The 18,237-nt window shown below is 42.7% G+C and overlaps 1 protein-coding gene and 1 long non-coding RNA gene across 5 annotated transcripts in view; one reads left to right on the forward strand and one right to left on the reverse strand.

Annotated features, from left to right (window-relative positions):
- The window catches only part of ANKRD10 (ankyrin repeat domain 10), a 53,304-nt gene extending 42,286 nt beyond the window's left edge, over positions 1-11,018 (reverse strand). The window contains exons 1-3 of one of the 4 annotated variants that reach the window (XR_006287414.1): positions 10,701-10,994; positions 9,907-10,071; positions 2,792-2,944 (exon numbers count right to left, since the gene is read on the reverse strand). Coding sequence is in view for 3 of the 4 variants with exons in the window: in XM_043535563.1 (XP_043391498.1) it covers positions 2,792-2,944; positions 9,907-10,071; positions 10,701-10,901 (519 nt within the window). In the remaining variant the exon portion in view is untranslated. Of the gene's footprint in view, positions 1-2,791; positions 2,945-5,714; positions 5,770-9,906; positions 10,072-10,700 lie in introns of those variants that run through there. The other 3 variants (XM_043535563.1, XM_037896953.2, XM_037896959.2) reach the window with 3 other exon arrangements.
- A 2,839-nt stretch (positions 11,019-13,857) lies between these two features.
- On the forward strand, positions 13,858-17,742 carry LOC119566083. The gene is made up of 4 exons (XR_005225091.2): positions 13,858-14,054; positions 14,192-14,286; positions 15,804-15,895; positions 17,683-17,742. It is a non-coding gene; the product is annotated as an uncharacterized LOC119566083 (long non-coding RNA).
- Positions 17,743-18,237: the final 495 nt, after the last annotated feature.

Here is an 18,237-nt window from a genome sequence, read left to right on the forward strand (position 1 = left end):
AGTGGCCAATATGCTGCACAGAGTACAGTTCAATGGCAAGAAAAGCACTTCTCATCCAGACCCTTTCTATGAATCTGTTGTTACTACAAGGGAAGGCTCGTCACACTATACTGAGACAAGCAAAGAAGCTAGTTGGATAATAAAGCTATAAATATGGAAATTCAGTTCTTAGTTTGAGGATGCTCAGTTATAGCAGATCCTAATTAAGCCCCTTTTGTGGCAACAAACATGCACCTTTCTGAGCAACAGCTCCAGAGGTTGATGATGGGGTAACTTTTGTGTGGGAAGTTGTTCATGTCTCATTGAAACAATCATAGCACAGTCCTTCCTCAAGGCAAAAAATCTAACCTCTTTCCCTCATGCAAGCCTCTATTAAGACACAGTAAAATGTGACCTCAGTAAATGATCTCCTATCCCATTCATCTTAACAATCGAGACCATTTGGATATTAAAATTGTCACATAAAATCTAAAAATGAAAGCTGTATTTTAATTGTGCAACTTTTTCTTTTAAAAAAATTACATTAGAAGTTAACGTTACTACAGCAGAGTTAACTTGACAATATTGCACATCCTATTTGTTTTATAGTAAATATTATACAGCATAAACAGAGTGAAAGTAACCCCTTTATTTATTTATTTTAAAGTGAAGTATTACCTAGGCAACTGTAAAATTTCTGATCCACCACTGTAGATTTCTTTTTTTAAATCTATATATCTGTTTATATTAATTGCCACTCCACAGCATTATAATAAATGTTTTCACTGCTGCTAGAACAGGGGTTTTCAAACTTCATTGCACCATGACCCCAGGAGTGGGGACTGAAGCCTGAGCACACCCGAGCCCCACTGACCCTGGGACCTGTAGTCTGAGTCCCAACACACAGGGCTGAAACCCTTAGGCTTCAGGTGGTGGGGGTTGGGCTTCAGCCTTGGGCCCCAGCAAGTCTAAGCCAGCCTGGCGACCCCACTAAAATAGAGTTGTGATCCACTTTGGGGTCCTGACCCACAATTTGAGAACCACTGTGCTAGAATATATATGGCACATTGTTCAGCACTGAAGGGATTTATGGTCATGCTTGCTGCGCATTAATAACCACATTTTTTGCAAAGTCACAACAGTACAAATCTGTAATTATTACTGCTTGTCTCTATTACTGTTAAGAAAGTTCCAGAGTACAAAAGTCACCCACACAATTTCATTGCGTATTATACTAATCCATCCTCCACCCACAAATAAATCTTAGTCCGGCCTCACAATACAGTAATGAAGATTAAGTAGCTCAGATAAAATCTATTCAACCACTCATATTATGATGCTGAAAAATGTGTCTTTTAAAAACAGTTTAAAGAAGTCACTTGTTGAATTTTATAAGACCTTTAGCCTCAGATGAGAAATATTATGAAAACAAGTACATCCTAAAATAATCTCAGTCAGCTCCTATTAATACCAGTTAGAATTTTGATTGAATCATGTTGCATTGACTAGTGGTTTCCATTATTTAATTAGATATGGTGGCTTGACTTACAGTTGTATTTTTTACATTCTTATCTGTTTAAGAGATGCATTGTAACAACAGAATTGCGGTCATGCTGCTAATACCACAGCAACTTGATAAAGACAGTTTTACTGAAAACAGCAGCCACACCTCAAATCTTGGAGCAGAAAAATGGGTTATTCAAATCTTCAGTTGAGTTAAAACACATTTACTACAACTGTCATTATAATTTCTTTATAAATCTCATTTTATAAGACACTTATGCTTTCTACAGTTAATGCATGAGATACAAATAATTAAAACTTTTTCCGAACTATCCTTCATTAAGGACTATGGCCCAGAGCCACAAAGGTACTTAGATTCTTCAGTCCCGTTTTCAGGCCTCACTGCAACCCATAAAACTCCTGCTCAGCTGCTGCCTAATCCTGTAGGCACCTGAACTCACTCAGTGCCTAAGTTTTCAGCATAAATATTTCCTAGGTGCCTATGATTCTGCCCATGGGAAAGTGCACTGCTACCTCACTCCCACCTAAGCCCAAGAGCAATCCACAAACTGGCAAGAGGAAAGACAAGTGAATGCCTATTTTGTGTTCGGGGCCCAATCCAGCAGGTGTGTGGTATCATTCAAAATCCACTCACGTTATAACATTCAGCCCAATGACTGGAGCACTCAGCATGGGATGTGGGAGAACCAAATTCAATTCCCCACTCTGCATGATGGGGAGAAAGAAGTAGGAGACACCTATTCAAATCCTAAGCAGCGTGCTTAACTCCAGAGCTATGGGATATTACAATGTGAGACTACTTCAATCTCTGCTGTTGAAGCTTTGGCCGAGTCACTGGAGCAGTGGGGCTGGAACCTGGATCTCCCACCTAAGTGATGCACTAACCATGAGGCTTTAGAGTCTCTCTCTCCGCCCTCCCATGGTGGGTTCCTAGCAGAGCTAGGCATCTCTCTGCAGCCTGGATGTAGGTTACTATCTCCATTAAAAGGGTAGAGCTTAAGAAACCTCTCCCATCCACATCTGCCACGGGCTAGTTTAGGTTGCTCCTCGCCTAGCCAGCTAGCTTTTGGGAATCACATTCTAAGATGCCTATCCTCTCCCCATTCATCGTGTACCAGGTTTGGGCACCTAACTCAGGCTTTGTGGATTGCAACACTGTTCCTGTGACTTTTTAGGTGCCCAGAAGTTAGGCACTGCAACACTCAGCAGAAGTCCCTTTGTGGATCCAGACCTATGTGAGTATTTTTTAAAAAACTAAACAAATATCAAACCCAACATTAATCCATACCTGCTTGTTTATGTTGGCCCCTGCTTGAACCAACCAGATCAGGCACTGAGGATGTCCTCCAAAAGCAGCAATATGGGCTGGTGTTTGGGCAAAACGTGTTGTACAGGCATTTACAGTAGCGCCAGCTCTCACTAATTGCATTAGACACTCCAGCTTAAATAGACAAGGGGAAAATAATTCAGAAATATTACCCATCAAATATACCCTGATACTTTATAGATCACTGATTAAATTAAAGGAGAAAGTGGAACAATATCAATTTAAATTGACCGTTAGTGGAAGCAGGCTGAACAACATGACTAACAAAATAATAAACTGGGCCTTCACCACCTCTTCCAGGCTTCTCAGGATATGTCTACACTACCCGCTGGATCAGCAGGCAGCGATCGATCCAGTGGGGACTGATTTATCGCATCTAGTCTAGATGTGATAAATCAAACCTGAGCGCTCCCCCGTTGACTCCTGTACTCCACCATCGCGAGAGGCGCAGGCGGAGTCGATGGGGGAGCGGCAGCAGTCGACTCACCGCGGTGAAGACACCACGGTAAGTCGATCTAAGTACACCGACTTCAGCTATGTTATTCACATAGCTGAAGTTGCATAACTTAGATCGATTCCCCCCCCTTCCCCCAGTGTAGACCAGGGCTCAGTCACTAAAGAAGTAGCCAAGAGAAATTTAATTCTTGCCAAAAAATCTTTAACAAACCCAACACCATTAATTTGATAAGGAAAAAACTGATACTTTAGAGATGATTATAGTAGGGATTTATATGATGTTTGCTTCTGTCAGAAAAGGTGCTAAGTTTCTGATCTGGAAAGTTGTGAATGCGACTTTAAACAGACACGGTCAAGTAGCATTTGCTAGAACTTTAGTTTATTGAATAAACAAAACCTACCGTGAACTTAAATGTTTTCAGGAAAGTTTAAAAGGAAGGGAGCATGAAGAGTATGCAATAAAGAATTACAACTAAAAATTCTACTTTAATATTTCCCTGCAGCTTTGGAAACCCAAACTCTAAAAAGAAAGTAAAATGCTTATTAACTTTTCAGTGCCCTTGCTGAGTTCAAGGACAAAAGTAACACAAAAATGCTGAAGAGTATGTGCATTACAATTCTTTCCATTTAAAGTTTCTGTAGTGCAGTCAGTGGTAACATAGCAAAAGGATCTGTTTGGGTTTTTTGGTTGTCTTTTCAAATATGATCACTTTGGCAGTTTCTCTTTGTAGTAACTCCTCACTTAACGTTGTCACATTGCTGATCTATTAGGGAACAAGCTCGTTTAAAGTTGCGCAATGCTCCCTTATAACAAAGTGTGGCAGCTGCCTGTTTTGTCCACTGCTTGCAGGATTCTCTGAAAGAACAGCCCCTCCTTGTGGGGATTAGAACTGGGGGGGCCAGCAGCCCCCCCATCAGCTCCCCTAAATTCCCTGTAAGGTATGTGGCTTGGCAACTGCCCAGCAGCAGTTCAGGTGGCCCTCCCCCCACTGCCATGCTGATCCTTCCCTCTGCCTTGGATCCTGCCCTCTGCCCAGAGGGGGGGGGGGGGGACAGGGGTGCTGATATCAGGATGTCCCCCTGCTCCTTCCTCCTCCCCATACCCCTCTCTACCAAGCAGAGGAGGGGGACAGGGCTCAGGGACAGAAGGAAGGGAGCTTGCTGGAAGCGGTTGCTTCCTGTCTGATCTGCTTAAAAGGGCAACATACTTGAAGTGGGATCAGAGTACTTAAAGGGGCAATGCACCTCTCTCTCTCGCTCACTTATGCACGCACCCCCCAGCACTTTGGAAAGTCAGCACCTTTACAGCCGTGCATATGCTGTCAGGAGGAGGGATCGGTATGCTCCAGCTGGATAGCATGGGCTCATCATCATGTTCAGTTTTTGCAGGGAAGGGTTTGCAGCTACTGCCCTGCATCTATTGTGTTTCCTCCCTCCTGCCTCAGTCCATGCTTGTAGAGTGTGAGGCTACATTAACAGCAGTGTATTAACCCTTGAGGGCTCAGCCGAGTGCTAGTTCATCGTTTAGCAGCAAGGCATTCCTGGGGAAATATTCCACCCTCTTACTCCACCACTTCAACCAAGCTTCACAATCATTCATTGCTGTGTACAATATTAAACTGTGTTTAAAACTTATACTGTACATGTATATAATGTCTTTTGTCTGGCGAAAAAAATTTCACTGGAACCTAACCCTCCCCCCCATTTACATTAATTTTTATGGGGAAACTGGATTCGCTTAACATCGTTTCGCATAAAGTTCAATTTTTCAGGAACATAACTACAACATTAAGTGAGGAGTTACTGTATTCTGACATTCAATCTCATATCATACTATGCTGAAATTTTTAATAGTTCAACATTAAAATAATTATGAGAATGCTTTGAAAAGATGTCAGATTAGTAGGGGGTAGCAGAATTGCAAAGGTAATGGCTTAGAGAAAAGTGGTTGGAAAATTGTGTCACGCAATAGCACCAACTTTTGGCCTTCAGGAACAGGAATCGCTAGGAAATTAGTTTAAAACAAATGTATGTTTGTACATATACTAGGCGTCACTGTAGTATGCTTAATTTTACTCTAAAGAGTAAAGAGCATGTAGATCAAAGTTTTCAAGTCAAATGACTAAAATCAGGCATCTTGGTTTGAAAATTTTAACAAATACATGATCACTACATATATTTTCTAAACTTCAACTGTAATTGGGCAAATGTGTTGTGGCATTAGCGACTGTCCCTACCAGTTTAATAAAAAAGTTAAAATTCAATCTGTAATTTACAAATTTATAGATTTAGTTTTAAGAGAACTTTGATTACTAACTGTACTTCTCTGCTGAGAAAACAGGATGTATAAACAGCATACAGGAAATAAAATGCATTAAAAACTCCCAGTGGATTTAAGATTGGGTATAAAGGAAATATAGTAACTCACCATGCAACAGAGAGGGTTCAGAGAAGAGCCATGAGAATGATTAAGGATTAGAAAACATGCCTTATAATGATAGACTCAAACAGCTCAATCTATTTAGCTTAACAAGGAGAAGGTTTAGGGGAAAATTGATTATAGTCTATAAGTATCTACATGAGGAGCAAATATTTAATAATGGACTCTCACTCTAGCAGAGAAGGGTATAACACGATCCAATGGCTGGAAGTTGAAGCTAAACAAATTCATAGTGGAAATAACATACACATTTTTAAGTGAGGGTAATTAATCATTGGAACAATTTACCAAGGGTTGTGGTGGATTCTCCATCACTGATAAATTTTTAAATCAAGAATGGATGTTTTTCTAAAACATATGCTCTAAGAATTATTTGGGGAAGTTCTATGACCTGTGTTTTATGGGAGGTCAGGCTAGAAGATCACAATGGTTCCTTCTGGCCTTGGAATCGACGAATAAAAATATCTTGGGGTGAGCAAAGAAGTATAGTGCTAATGAGCCTAGCTCCCACAAACCCTAACATTCAACATGGGAGAAGGTATTCTTTGAAAAGAAATAAATAGATGCTAAAACAACTGCAGTAATAATTAAGAGTTATATCAAGGGGTAACGAACTTAAAGATGCTGTAATAGAGATACAGTTGTAGTAGTGGTGTGAACTCTGCAAAATCTGACCACCATTACCAACACTGGTTAGCCTACACTGGTGTTTACACACCAAGGCCCCCAATGTTGTTGATGGGTTACCATAATCAAGCAGGGGTAAATAATTTGTTTAAGACATCAGTTACAGCCAGCGGCCCATCCACCAACGTTACAAACAAAGGCAAAGTTGAACCAGCATTAGCAATTGTAGGAGATTTTGCAACATAAAGACTAAGCTATCTAAAGGTTCCAGTGAAAGTGTTAATCTTTCACTCTGCCAAGAGCAAAGGATTTTTCTTTTTTTGTCATATAAATCCAGATTACTGGCCTGAAGAGAGGCAGGGAAACCTTAATGACCACTTATTGTGAGCTACACGTAAGTCACAGTCTGTCAACTCCAGAGAAAAGCAATGCAACCGCAGAACCAGTGCCCTTCTTCTAGCATTTAAGGTTGATTTGTAACCCACACTAACATGGTTTCAAAGCCTGTAACTAAACAAGGTTATTTTTAAAATGGTTCCTTCTATTTTTTTTTTAACTTCTTCTCTAATTTTAAGAAATCTAATAATAGAGAGGATGAGTTGCTGCACTTCATTAAAAGTCAGAACATGTGGCCTTCTGCCTCATGGACTGAGAGATCTGCTTCTCGGAGTCCCAACTCCATCAGAAAATGGAAGTAGCTGCTAGTCAGGAAGAGGCCAGAATCCCTTATTCTTGTCCCATGGACTCGAACACTGAGCACTGGTTTTGGTCATCATCTTTTTGGTTTCTTTAATAAAAAAAAAAAAAAAAAAGAATATTTTTCAAGTTCATGATATAGCTACAATGGGGATTGGGAATCAGGGTTAATCAGAGGAAGATGGGGAGGATTCCAGGGATTTACACTTAGAAGATGGGGAAGGGGGATATTGGATTACGTATTTTTTTTTTTTTTTTTTAAGTTGCAGCCCAAAGAGGAATAGAATTTACTTACCTTACATTATATACAAGAAAAGTAAAATAGTCCAACAACAACAGTCAAGGATCACAAAACAATTAAGTATTACAAAAGTAAGAGGCAAGCTGATATGGTCATGGAAAAAAATATGGCCAATTAGTCAAGGATTTAAAAAAAAAAAAACAACAAAAAACGAAACCACCACATAAATATAGAAGGAAAGCATTTAAAACAAAACAAAACAAAACAAAAACTACCACTATCTTGGTGCTGTATTCCTGCCCTCAATTCCCTTGTCTGGATGCTGGCTAATTAGATCATATATTCTTTTATATACTGACCTTCTTACAGCTCTGTACAACACCCAGCATAATTCAAGGCACTATATAAATGAACTAGACAATATTTTCTTGAATACTAACTAATTTGGATGTATTTTAGAGTAGCAGCCGTGTTAGTCTCTATTTGCAAAAAGAAAAGGAATACTTGTGGCACCTTAGAGACTAACAAATTTATCTAAGCATAAGCTTTCGTGAACTACAGCTCACTTCATCGGATGTCACATAAATTTTTAGTCTCTAAGGTGCCAAAAGTATTCCTTTTCTAATTTGGATGTAGCTGATTTTGCAGGAATCTCTTAGTGTCCCAGGAGACAAGCATATCTCAGTTTTCAGGGAATACACAGAAAACAGTGACTGCTCCAGAGGTATCTAAGGTAAAAAGGAGCAGCTTGGGATTGACTGTGGTTTATATTCATGAACATATTTCAACACCAAATCCTACCAGTGGAGGTCCATACTGGCAAATGAGCCCTCAGACCTTATGAATACCAGGGCACAGTTACCTGCTATTACAATTAATCATATGTTTTCTTACTGTTTTTTGTTTTAGAACTGTTCTCTATTTGTAATACTTTCTTAGAAACTAGAATACGGCATTTCTCTTCCTACTACCTTTACCCTTTTCCATTTACAAATATTGATCCTGGTCATCCCTTCCTTACCTCCCCAACCCTCCAAAAAAATTTAGTCTCTTTCTAATAAAACTAGCCATTTCAGTTTGCTTCCTTGTGGGGGCAGTCACCAAGATAACAGTTCTTGTTTACTGATATTAGTCAAAACATCTTTTTTTTTTAAAATGATCTATGGAGATAGTGAGGCAGAGTCTCTTCTGTACCCAGTACCTGCTTGGTGCAGGAGGGAGTGGGTGTCTACAAAGGAGCAAGCTGGGGCTCTACAATCCTGGGAATTGTTCTACACAAGTCCCAACATACATAAGAATGCTGGTCTAAGGTTTGCCTGATGGCTTTGGCACCCATAAGGAGTACTCCACCGGTCAGGGATGACCGGAGCACAACAATGTTTCAGCTACATCCCCTACATGGGGATGAGGGTAGCCTAGAAGCTGGATTCACACCACTAGGTGACTGACCCATGCTAAGAGAATCAGTAGCTGGGATGGGAAGATCTGTCACATTTATGGCCTCTTTGCTCTTCTAGAGCAGCAGAAAAGGGCTAGAATAGGGAGGAGAGTCAGGTCCAGTAATTAATTTTTTTATAAACAAATATTTTTAAAATCCACAATATGTTTAGAAATGCAATTAATTTCACCTCCAGTTATGATAATTTTGAACTAGAATAAGCTCCACTCAAGAAAACACAAGAGCAGGAAAAAAAGTGTGTGCATAAGTTCAATGGAAGCGGCTGTTTTCCTTTCTCAGCAACACGCTGTATTTATGTTTATCTAATAAAAGATGTTCCCAAATTTGTGATCTGGTACAAAAGTACCTGGAACTAATTTAAAATATTGTATTTTCCCCTAGCACAAATATAAGAAAAGGTTTGTAATTGAAATATACTACATCAATGTGTACAGAAGCTCTTCATAAACCCAGATACAGCAAGGCTCTGCTACAGCAAAGGAATTCACTGAGGTTTAATGACCCAGCTCTGCCCCTAACCTTGGAGAACTGAATCGAGGCTCCTTAATTTACCCGTGTCCTGCTTATCCTCTTTGTTGGCTTGCCTTCTTGCCTCTCTCCTCAAAGGCTTAGCCTCTTTTAATTGAGCTAATTGCTCTGACTTGTGACACTGCCAAAAGTGCAGCAATCTAAGAGCACTAAAATATTTGTTATGTTTTCATGTATCCTATCTGTATGCAAAACTGCATACAAACAAATCTTCTGCATTCCCTTTAATATTTTCATTAAAGAAAGACGTCTGGCCACGGGGCATTTTGCTTACCCTATCTAGCATTAGCTTGCAGGCCTGACTGTTCCCTCTACACGTTCCTTTAAGAACCTTATAAAGCCTGATATAAAAAGCAATGGTTAAAGGCACAAGCGGCTGCCCTGCCCCCCATAATACAAGAAAGGAAAGTGCCGGAATGAGGCTTACAGACAGAAAAGTCACAAAAGATGAGAGGAAAGAACCATTTTCAGGGACTGCGGAAAATAAGGGAGTTAACGGTCAGATGTTTTGGGGCCACCACACTTCCGTCACACGGGGCCACGTCCTGCCCGCAGTTATAATACACAACTGTCTCCGGGGACCCAGACCCGACACAACGGCTGTGGCGCGACCCAGCGCGTCCTTTCACCTCCCAGGCACGGCAGCGAGGGAGCCGCCAGGGCACAGATCCCCCCGCGCCGCTCGCACGCAGGGCCCCTGGGCCGCGCTCCGCCCAGCGATCGCCTCCTTCCCAACGCACACGCCGGTCGTCACAACACGGGCACCAAAACAGAGCCAAGTCTCCAGGTGGAGCCTGCGCGCGCAAGAAGGACCGTTACTGGACCGGGGGGGGGAGGGGGACGAAAATGTGGGTCCTCAGGTAACTCAATACCCCGCCCCGCCCCCGCGCGCTGGGGGAGGAGCACCTGCCCCCTCCTCCTCCCCATTGGCTCCCGCAGCCGCTGCCAGTGACCCCGGCACCTTTCGAAAGCTTGGCCGGGGGCCACGGATCTGTCCCTGTCAATAAAGCGCCGGGGAGGGGGCGGCGAGCGCCCCAGGGGCCGGCCAGGCCCATTCGGGGCACCGGGCCCGATGAGCTGCGGCGCTTCCTCGTCCCATCAGCAAGCGCCGGCTGCCGGGGCCCGAGTCGCCGCCCCTCCTCCGGGCCCGATGCCGAGGCGGCCCCGGCTCTCTCCCGGGACGTGGACAGGCCCCCACGAGAGCCCGACCCGTCCCACGTCCCCCCCCAGCGCGGGGTCGACAGGAGCGCCCCCCACAGCCCGCGCCCTCGCGCTCCCTGGGGGGTGGGGCCGGCACCGAGACTCCCGCTGAGCCGGGTGGCGGTTCCCGGGCCGTCCACCCGCGGCAGCGAGCACGGCAAGATGGCGCCGTGCGAGCCTGGGGTCCCGCGGGGCAGCGCCCCCTCCCCGGGCCGGGCCGCACCTTGCCGAAGTGCGCGGCCCAGTGGATGGGCGTCCAGCCGTAGAAGGAGTCCTCGACGGCCAGGTCGGAGCGGGGCGAGCCCTGCAGCAGCGCGCACAGGCTGGGCAGGTCCCCGTCGCGGCAGGCGCGGTGCAGGGGGAAGCGCAGGGTCAGCAGCTCCTCGCTGGAGAATCCCGCCTCCGGGCCGACTCCCAGCGACATGGTGACAGGGGGCGACGGAGGCTCGAGCCTGCTGCCGAGTCCCGACCGACTCCGAGCACAAAGAACCAGGTGGGGCGGGCGCGTGGCTCCTCCCCGAGCGGCGTGGGCGGAGCGGCCAGCGCGCGGGGCGGCGGGGAGGGGAGCGGTTGGACTGGGGCCGCGCGCGCGCTGAGTGTTCCTGCGGCCCCTCCCCCTGTCACCGCCTGCAGGCCGCCAGCCGTTGGTGCCGCTTTGGCCGCGAGCTTGACCGGGACCTGGAGGGAGCGCGCGCAGCATCGGAGCGTTGGCCCTGTGATGGCGACAGTCCGATCCCGCGCGCTCCGGCCACCCCGCCCGGCCCCGCGCCGGGCCTCCCCGATCAGGGAGTCGGGGGGACTAAGCTGGGGGCTGCAACTAGCAGCCCAGAGAAGCGTCACAGGGGCCGCTCCAGGCGGGCGTGCAACGGTGCCTCAGACTGATCATGGGCAGCCTCGCCTTAGTGTCAGGCGTTCCTGGGGAGTCGATTTTTGTCACCCAAACCAAATATATCCGTCCATAATGCAACTTTACATCTAGGCAAGGGGGGTGCCAAGAGCTACTGACGCGAACTGTATATAATGGAAACCACTTCAAGCCCTAGGGTGCAGGAGCAGCGCTAGTTCCAGCATCTGTGCTAGGCACAGTAAGAAAAATGCTGCCGGAGACCTTTTCACAATTAGCTTTAAGGCTGTTTAATTTGTATCAATTGATGTGATATTGAGAATTTGTGTTTTTGAGTCATAAAGTTCTAACTTTTTGAATCTCAGTATCCACTGCCATTGGTTCCATTGTCGGATCTTCCCATTTCCCACAGCTGTGAACAGTTACGTTGTTAAATAGAAAAAAGCTTAAAAATAAATGGTTGAAATTATTAAAAAAATTGAATTCTGCCAAGGCTATTTATAGTCCAGCTGGTGTTTGAAGTGGTGAGAAAATGTACACTTGCCATCTCTCCTCCATCCAATTGTACTGCTGCTGCAACTTACATTACGTAGCTACCATAAAATCAATGCTCTCTCACAGCAACCAAACATAATTCTGGATCCTGAGCAAGAACAGAATTTTGCACTTTCAAAAGGAACAGATCAATTTTTCAAAATGGATGATATGGTGGTTGCAGCTCTTCAAAACATTGTGGTTCCAAGATATTGTGAAAAGAAAAAAGGACTATTGTACTTACACCACTCATCAGTTTAAAGGACCCTGGGTATAAAAATTGCCTTTGCAAAACTGATGAATTTATGGCTTAATGTACTTTGTGTCATCAAACATTTTCAATTAAATATGAAAAGAGAAGAGCTCTTGCCATTCATGTGGAATGTTTAAAACACAAAGATGCTGTGAAAAATCAGAAATGAACTCTTTTTTTTTAAAAATCAAAGAGGACACACTTCAGGAAAGTCTAGTGACAGTAGCAGAAATACAAGAAATTTACCATGACGTGATTAATCATTTATTTTAATCAAGATTGGCGCAACAAATGGCTTCCAAAACGACTATCAGATTCAGAAATTGTGCAAAAAAACAAAACACCCACCAACCCAAGTCTTCTGAACCTACAAAAGCACCTAGAATTCCTAAGAGTGGCACTGAAATTGAAGCAACTTGTAGTTAATGATCTCAAATTAGCACATTTTTCTCCTCAGTCAGAACAGATCCCTCCAATAGGGGAAATAAATGTTTCCTGATTTCTGTTGGTTATTTTTCAAAGATGGAAGGGATTTAAAAATGGCTTACTTGATTTTTACCACGATAACGAGGAGACAAGTAATGCTATTGTTGTAGGTATTTCAAACATAGAAGAAAGTGACCTTATATAAAGTGTGTGTGGTCTTGTGTAGCTAATAACATCTCTGACTTTGGAAAAAACAAGTCAGTTTACCAGAAGCTAAAACAAATGACAGAATGGTTCAGATTGGATGCAAGTGCAATGTAATTCATAACTGTTAAAAATGGCATGAAAGCTAGCTTTTTAAAAGGGTTCCACAGCCTATCCTGGCAATTACAGGCTGGTGCGCCTAATGTCAGTACCAGTCAAACTGGTAGAAACTATAACAAGCAACTGAATTATCAGACACAAAGATAAACACAATTTGTTGGGAAAACATGACTTTTGTGAGGGAAAATCATGCCTCACCAATCTATTAAAATTCTTTGAGTATGTCAACAAGCATGTGGAGAAGGGTGATGCAGTCGATACAGTTACTCCTGGGGGAATTCTGTGCCTAAAAATTCTGTGCACAATATTTTAAAATTCTGCAAAATTCTGCATATTTTATTTGTCAAAATAACACAATATAATCACACCAGTTTCAATTATTTTTGGTCATTTGTTTCAAAATACCTGTCAGCAAGTATGTCTGTAACAATACAGACAACAAAAAAGATTCAGGAAATGTTTGACAAATAGATTCCTTACTAGACATATTAATACAGAGCACTGAGTAATAATTCATTTAAACTACAACACAGAACCATATTTCCCACACCCTGCAGAAGCAGTGCAAAGGCTTGGGGGAGTCAGGGGTAACGGAGGAGCTGAGGGAGAGGGAAGTAAATTGCTGGGAAGGAGTCTGGGTGTGAACTTGGAGGGTTGTTGGGTATGGGTGGGAAAAGTATGGAACAGGTGTTTTAGGGGGGTGGGGAAGGCTTGTTAGGGAGCTTCCCCCATGCTGACCCCTAGCCTCTCCCATTCAGTCAGGCACATCTGCCCCTGTCTCCATGTGTGCTACACCCCCCTCCCCATATGGCTCTGTACCTCCTCCCCATGTGTCTCTGTGCCCCCACCCAGCCACTCCCCTATGTAGCTCTGCACCCCCTTTGCCATCACCATGTGGCCCTGCACCTCCCTCCCCCCTGTGGCTCTGTGCCTCCACTCCCATTCAGCCCCTTCTCCAGTCTGTCCTCCCCTTTCTGACCCCTCCCCCCCCCAGCACCCCACCCTGTCTTTCTCCCCATAGCCCTTCTCTCCTGACCTGGCTTTACAGGTGTTGTGAAGAAAGCAGGCTCCTTCCCTCGCTGGCTGGGAGCTGCTGCTTTGTTCTCTCTCCACAGCGCCCTCTGGTGGACAAAAGGCAGAACTGCAGAAGTTATTTTCTGTTGGGAGCGGCTGTTCTTGCACCACAGCGTCCTCTGGTGAGCAAAAGCTGGAACTGCAGCAACATTTTGGCAGAAGCTTTTTTCCCTACAAAAAATTAAAAATATGCACAGCTCATTAATTATGCACGTGCACAGTATTCTCCCAGGAATAATATAGTGTGTTTTTTTTTCAGAAAGCGTTTGACAAGTTCCCTCACCACAGGCTTTTAAGTAAGCAGTTATGGGACAACAGGGAAGGTCCTCTTATGGATCAATAACTTGTTAAAAGGTAGGACAGAAAGAGTAGCAATAAATAGTAAGTTTTCACAGTGGAGTGGGGTCCCCTAAGTATCTGTTCTGGGACACGTGCAGTCTACGTATTCATTTGTGATCTGGAAAAGGGAGTTAACAATGAAGTGGCAAAGTTTGCAGATGATACAAAATTATTCAAGATAATTAAGTATAAAGCACACTGTGAAGAGTTACAAAGGAATCTCACAAAAACTGAGTGACTGGACAACAAAATGGCAGATGAAATTCAACATTGATAACTTCCAAGTAATGCATGTTGAAAAAAATAATCCCAACTATACGTATATAATGATGGGTTCTAAATTACCACTCAAGAAAGAGATCTTGGAGTGATTGTGGATAGTTTTCTGAAAATGTCAGCTCAATATACATCAATGGTCCAAAAGGCTAACAATGTTAGGAACTATTATGAAAGGGATAGAAAAAAAGACAGAAAATATCATAATGCCAACTATATAAGTTCATGGTGTGCCAATTATGGCTGCCTTATCTCAAAAAGGATATACTGGAACTGGAAAAGGTTCAGTAAAAGGCAACAAAGATGATCAAGGCTATGGAATGGCATCCATAAGAGGACAGACTAAAAAGGATTAGGGCTGTTCTTAGAAAGGAGATGATTGGGGGTATATGATAGAGGTCTATAAAACCTTGACTAGTGTGGGAAAAAAGTGTTTTTACCCTTTCCCACAATACAAAAACCAGAGGACACCTAAATAAATGAATACACAGCAGGTTTAATATAAACAAGAGGAACTACTTTTTCACACAGAATGCACAATTAACCTGTGGAACTCATTGCCATGGGATGTTGTGAAGGCCAAAAGCATAACTGGGTTCAAAAAAGAACCAGATAAGTTCATGGAGGATAGGTCCATCAATGCCTATTAGTCCAGCTGATTAGAGATCAACCTCATGCTCTGGGCAACCCTAAGCCTCAGATTGCCAGACACCAGGAGGGGAAGACTGGGTGGATCTCTACAAAATTGCCCTGCCCTGGATCTCTGGTATTGGCCACTCTGGGAGATAGGATACTAGGCTAGATGGACTATTGATCTGACCCAATATGGTAGTTCTTATGCGTATAAGAAACTTCTTCATAATGTGCCAATGAGGTATCTGTCCTTCTGCCTGCAATGGAACGAGTCCTACCACACTGGCCTGCATTTAAGCAGCGCGGATAAAAATACAGGATGTTTTTGAATTTATTTTTTTAAATCAGGTTTTTTTTATTTAAATAGGATTTACTTGTTATTTTAAAAATAAGCCTGTTTATAATGAAATCTGAATTTAATACAAAATTTGTTAAGGCCTAAATTTATTATAGTTTCTTAAAATATTTAAATCAAAAATAAATATGCTGAATCCATGAAAATTCCTGTCCCCAGACTTTGTCTCCTGAACCCCAGCTGGAGATGATTCTCAAAGAAGAGGAAAAAGATAAAAATGAGTAACAGAAGCCCCAAATCACCTCTCTCCCCTCTTCTCTACTCACAGCATCAACACCACTTGAAAGAAAAGGAAGCATCATTGAACTGGGGGTGGGGTCCTGGCTGACAAGAATCCAACTAGACTGCTGTAAGCATGTGGTAAGATAAATCCTTTTGCTTTAAATTCACTTAGTTTGTTAAGTTAGGCATTAGTTTGTGTTTTACCTTTTATTTCTTTTTAACCAGTTCTGACTTTTATGCCTCTTTACTTGTAATCACTTAAAATCTAAATTTCTGTAGTTAATAACTTGTTTTACCTACACCAGTGTGTGTTTGGACTGAAGTGTTTGGGAAACTTCATTTGGGATAACAAGATTTGTGCATATCATTTTCTGTTAGTGAAACAACGGACTTTCTATGAGTTTGTATTGTCCATGAGGGTACTGGGCAGTACAAGACACACATTTCTGGGGACAAGTCTGGGCCTTGGAATTTGATGATGTTGCTCTGTAATATAATTCAGGCATGGCTAACTGTATCACGCTTACGCTATAGCTGGGAGTAATTTACATGCTGGAGGCTCTGAGTGAACAGGTCAGGAGTGGCTGCTCCCACACTAAAGCAGTGTAAAAGGTTCCCCAGGTTGGAGTACTGAGGGGACACAGCTGTTCAACAGTCCAGATTGTACTCTAGGTAATGTCACAGTAGCAAAAAGATGCACCAAATTTAGTGTAAAGGTTCTTTTTAGTTGTAAATCAATATGTCGTAATAGTTATATCAACCAATGAGAATGCACCTTTCTTTATAAAATAACTGAAATAAAATAGGAAATATTTATTAAAATCAATTATTTAAATCAAGGCTTTTAAATCCATGTGTTGGTTTAAATAGCTGATTTAAATTGCCTTGATTTAAAATCAATCCACTCTGTATTAAAAGCATATTTATTTCAGAGGGGGAAAATTATGCCAAGATTATTTGGGAAGCATTCAGTGAGGATGATCAGGAATCTCTCTTTGTTAAATTTACTTCCTACATAACCTGATGGGAGTATTTTTGAAGCACTCAAAAAGCTAGAATGCAACAATACCAATTGTATAGAATTAGACTGTAATTCTAAACTAAAGAGAAGGAAAGAGGACCATCAGTGCAGGCTATTTTGCGCAATCTCTATAGAACAGGTGAAAATCTGAGGAGGAAGCAGATAAGGGATTGTCAAGATGCAGTGCATATCTTTAGAAATGGTATGATTTCAAGACATCTGTTTCCAAACGTGTCAGTCCTCTTACTGGACAATGAAGCGGAATGGTTTGATACTGAGAAGCGGGCTGAAGTTCTTAACCTTGAGATTGATTTTGATAAGCTATATGATGATTACAGCATTTTACAGCAAATTAGAAAAATAATTTCAAAGGAGCAAAAAGCTGATCAAAGATGCTGGAAGTTTTCAAAAAAATACCACACATTTTTAAACTTGTATCTTTCATGCTTTCAATTCCAGTCTCAAATAAAAATCCTTTTGCAGTATGCAGGTTACTGACTTAGCTTGGGAGGAAAGAAAGGAACTGATTAAGTGAACATATTGTGAAAGCAAAGCTAGGTATAGGTACACTGAAGTATGTCCTGTGATGACATTTATGAATGTCAGAAAGTCTCCAGATTTGCTGAAAGCAGCAAGAAATTACAGGTTGAAGAAGAAAAAAAAAACCATGAGCAAAGGCATTCAACTACAGGAGAACCAACTTATATAAGTTAAATGAAATAAAATGTGTTTATTTATTAAGTCTAATGAATGCCTTTTGGCTGTATCAGTCATTTGGTGATGGTATACTATTTTCGCAGCTCTGATAAATCTTGAGTTTTGTCTTGGTGTTGTACTTGATGATTTCCAGATGGTATTTAAGCTCCTGAAGGTGTTCCTGGCTTTACTGATTTTTTTTTTCCAGATGTCCTGGCTTGTTCCACCATCCTGGCTGATGGTGCTGCCCAAGTATGTGAATGTTTCTACATTGGTGAGAACATAATCCTCTATCCGTACTGGTGATGGTGAGGCAATATTAAAGGTCATGATATCTGTCTTATTGTGGTTGAGTCAAGTTGTTTTTTCTTGTATATGGTGTTGGGTATGTGATAGGAGAGCTACATCATCTGCGAAGACCAGGTCTTCAAGGGATGAGAAGAGTGTCCATTTAATGCCTGTTGGCATGTCTTCTGTTGTACGCCGCATTACCCAGTCGATCTTTTGGCCTAGAACAATCTCAAACCAAGATCTATGGACACAGTGCAGCCAAGAGGATCTGAGCACCATCATTGCCAGGAGGCATGGAGATGGATCGGTCATGTGCTTAGGATGGAAACTGATTCCATCACCAGAGTAGCAATAAGATGGACACCTGAAGGCAAGTGAAAACAACACGGCAAAGAGCTATGGAAGCCGAGCTGAAAAACCTGGGGCACAGCTGGGGAACCACTGAAAGACTTGTCAGAAACAGACAGGAGTG

Source organism: Chelonia mydas, chromosome 1, assembly GCF_015237465.2.
Source record: "Chelonia mydas isolate rCheMyd1 chromosome 1, rCheMyd1.pri.v2, whole genome shotgun sequence".
Taxonomy (NCBI): domain Eukaryota; kingdom Metazoa; phylum Chordata; order Testudines; family Cheloniidae; genus Chelonia; species Chelonia mydas.